Consider the following 2,937-nt stretch of genomic DNA (forward strand, 5'->3'; position numbering starts at 1 on the left):
CCCAATATTTGAGGGATTTCTGGGATTTCAAAATAAATTAAAAGATTCCTTAGAATTATAAGGAATTTTTATAGATTTCAAGGGATTTGAATCTTGCAATTACGAATTTTTGTATTTCGAAAATTTTGTAACATCTGGAATATTCTAGTTTTCATATTTTCTATTCTTAATATTTTCTTTTTTGGAAATTGTACAATGTCGAGATTTAAAAAATATTTTTCCCAATATTTGAGGGATTTCTGGGATTTGAATTTTGCAATAAGGAATTTTTGTATTTCGACAATTTTGTAACTTCTGGAATTGTCTAGTTTTCATATTTTCTGTTTTTAATATTCTCTTTTTCGGAAATTGTACAGGGTCGAGAATTTAACAATATTTTTCCTAATATTTGAGGGATTTATAGGATTTCAAAATAAATTAAAAGATTCCTTAGAATTATAAGGAATTTTTATAGATTTCAAGGGATTTACGAAAATTGAGAGTCTTTTCCAGATATTTCAGAAGAATTCAAGGAGTTTTAATATATTTAAGTAGATTTCAAAGGACTTTAATATTTCAAAATTTAATATTAAAAAAAATTCATGACACTATTTTGAATTTCTCAAATGAGTCCGAGGCCTGAGACTAATAAATTGTCATAGTTTATATCGAGAGCGATTAGAAAATATCGGAATAATCTTTCGATCAGTTTGCATGCACAAGCTTTTCCCTCTTGTGGATTTATTCAAAGAGAAATCAAATCTATTCCTTTTTATCACGAATATCAAGAATAAAATTGAGTCCGCTTTAAATTCGAACAGATATAAGCTCAGAAAATCTGCAATTTAAAAATTCTGAGAGTGAAGTTCACGGCAAATTTAGAAATGCCAAGCTTCTCGTTTCAATTTGGGGTTTATTTTGTTAAGAAAAAAAAAAGAAAAGAAAAAAGTAAAAAAGGAAATGAGCGACTTACTTGTTGGAAACTTTTGTTGGTTTGCCGTCGACGCCGAGACCTGCTAACGTGCGACACCGGAAATTCTCGTAGTGGACGTTATTCGTCACGTCCTTCAAATCCTGCAGATGCGTCCTTATTACCATATTTCTCAGGGCAATAAAATCGCAATGCTCCAGGTTTTCAACTGTGAAATGTTCATTTATTAAAGGCGGAAAAGAAAGTAAAAAAACTTGCTTTAAAATATGTGATAAAGAATTATAAAATATAATTCATAATATTAAATTTAATTTTTTATTCTGAAGATTTACAATTGAAAGCTCTTCGACTTTCAAAAATTATAAATCAAAATTGAATAAATAACAAAAAATTACAGTTTTTAAATTGTGAAACTTAAAACTGGCCATCATTTTTAAAAAAATAAATTGTCAAAATTAAAGTTTTCAATTTTAATTTATTAAAGGAGGAAAAGAAAGTTAAAAAAAAACTTGCTTTAAAATTGCTAGAAAATTATTATCAACTGGCTAAACTAACTTTCTTTGATTGTCTTATTGTAAAATATAATTTATAATTTAAAATTAACTTTTTTATTTTGAAGAGTTACAATTGAAAGTTCTTCAACTTTCAAAAATTATAAATAAAACTCCTCAAATTTTGATAAATTTAAAAATAAGAAGTCCAGATTTCAATTCTAAATCTTTAACTTAAAAAAATTTCGAGAATAAATAAACAAAATTACAGTTTTTAAATTGTAAAACTTAAAATTTGTCATAATTTTTTAAGATAAATTGTCAAAATTAAAAACTCTTTAATTTTAACGATTCAAACTTAAAATTTCTCTTCTTTAATTTTGATTGTCCGATTATCAAATTTAAATATATGGTGAAGTACTATAAAATATAATTCATAATATTAAATTATATTTTTTATTTTGAAGATTTTCAATTGAAAGAAGGCTCTTGAAATTTCAAAAAGTATAAATAAAAATTCCTCAAATTTGGATGAATTTGAAAACAAAAAGTTAAGATTTCCATTCTAATTATTCAAATTAAAGAAATTTTGAGAATAAACAAAATTACGGTTTTTTAAATTGTAAAACTTAAAACTTGCGATAATTTTTTATTATAAAATGGCAAAATAAAAAAATTATTCAATAATTATTATATTATAATTATATAATTGAAAATATAAGAATTAGAATTTAATAATATATCATATAATAATTACGAAAATATTAAAATCTAGGATAAAAAGTCAAATTATCAATCAAAAATCTTTAAATTAAAGAAATTTCGAATGTTAATCAAGAAAATTACAGCCCTTTAATTGTTAAACTTAAAACCTGTATAATTTTTAATTGTATATTTTCAAAATAAAAAGCTCTTTGAATTTAACGATTTATTTATAAATAAAAAATCAAATAATTAACGTATACATCAAATATTCTACCATAGAAGAAAAATTTTCAATTTAAAAAGAAAAATGGTCAACAAAACACTTGAATTTGCGACGAAAAAAAAAGATGAATTCTTATAGTTTAGTCATAACATTTTTTAAGTATTTTTTAAAAACATTTTTTTGTGTTAAATAGTTCAATTTTGAAGATCTACAATTGAAAGCTCTTCAACTTTCGAAAGATATAAATAAAAATTCCTCAAATTTTGATGAATTTAAAGATAAAAAGTCAAGATTTCAATTTTAAATTTTTAAATTAAAGAAATTTCTAGAATAAATAAACAAAATTACAGTTTTTTAAATTGTAAAACTTAAAAATTGCCATAATTTTTTTTTAATAAATCAGGGTGACCGTTTTAATCACACTTTTGAACTGAATAATTTCAAAATATTAATCCAGGTTTCTAGTTTTCATATTTTTAATATTTTCTTTTTCGGAAATTGTACAGTGTCGAGATTTAAAAAATATTTGCCCCAATATTTGAGGGATTTCTGGGATTTCAAAATAAATTAAAAGATTCCTTAGAATTATAAGGAATTTTGATAGATTT

The 2,937-nt window shown here is 22.9% G+C and overlaps 1 protein-coding gene across 7 annotated transcripts in view; it reads right to left on the bottom strand.

Moving 5' to 3' along the window:
• LOC117172501 (septin-7) overlaps positions 1-2,937 on the bottom strand; it is a 178,067-nt gene that overhangs the window by 36,596 nt on the left and 138,534 nt on the right. For all 7 annotated transcript variants that reach the window (XM_033360504.1, XM_033360506.1, XM_033360508.1 and 4 more), the window contains one exon: positions 953-1,118. In XM_033360504.1, coding sequence (XP_033216395.1) covers positions 953-1,118 — 166 coding nt within the window. The remainder of the gene's footprint in view (positions 1-952; positions 1,119-2,937) is intronic.

Source organism: Belonocnema kinseyi, chromosome 5 (genome assembly GCF_010883055.1).
Source record: "Belonocnema kinseyi isolate 2016_QV_RU_SX_M_011 chromosome 5, B_treatae_v1, whole genome shotgun sequence".
Classification (NCBI taxonomy): Eukaryota; Metazoa; Arthropoda; class Insecta; order Hymenoptera; family Cynipidae; genus Belonocnema; species Belonocnema kinseyi.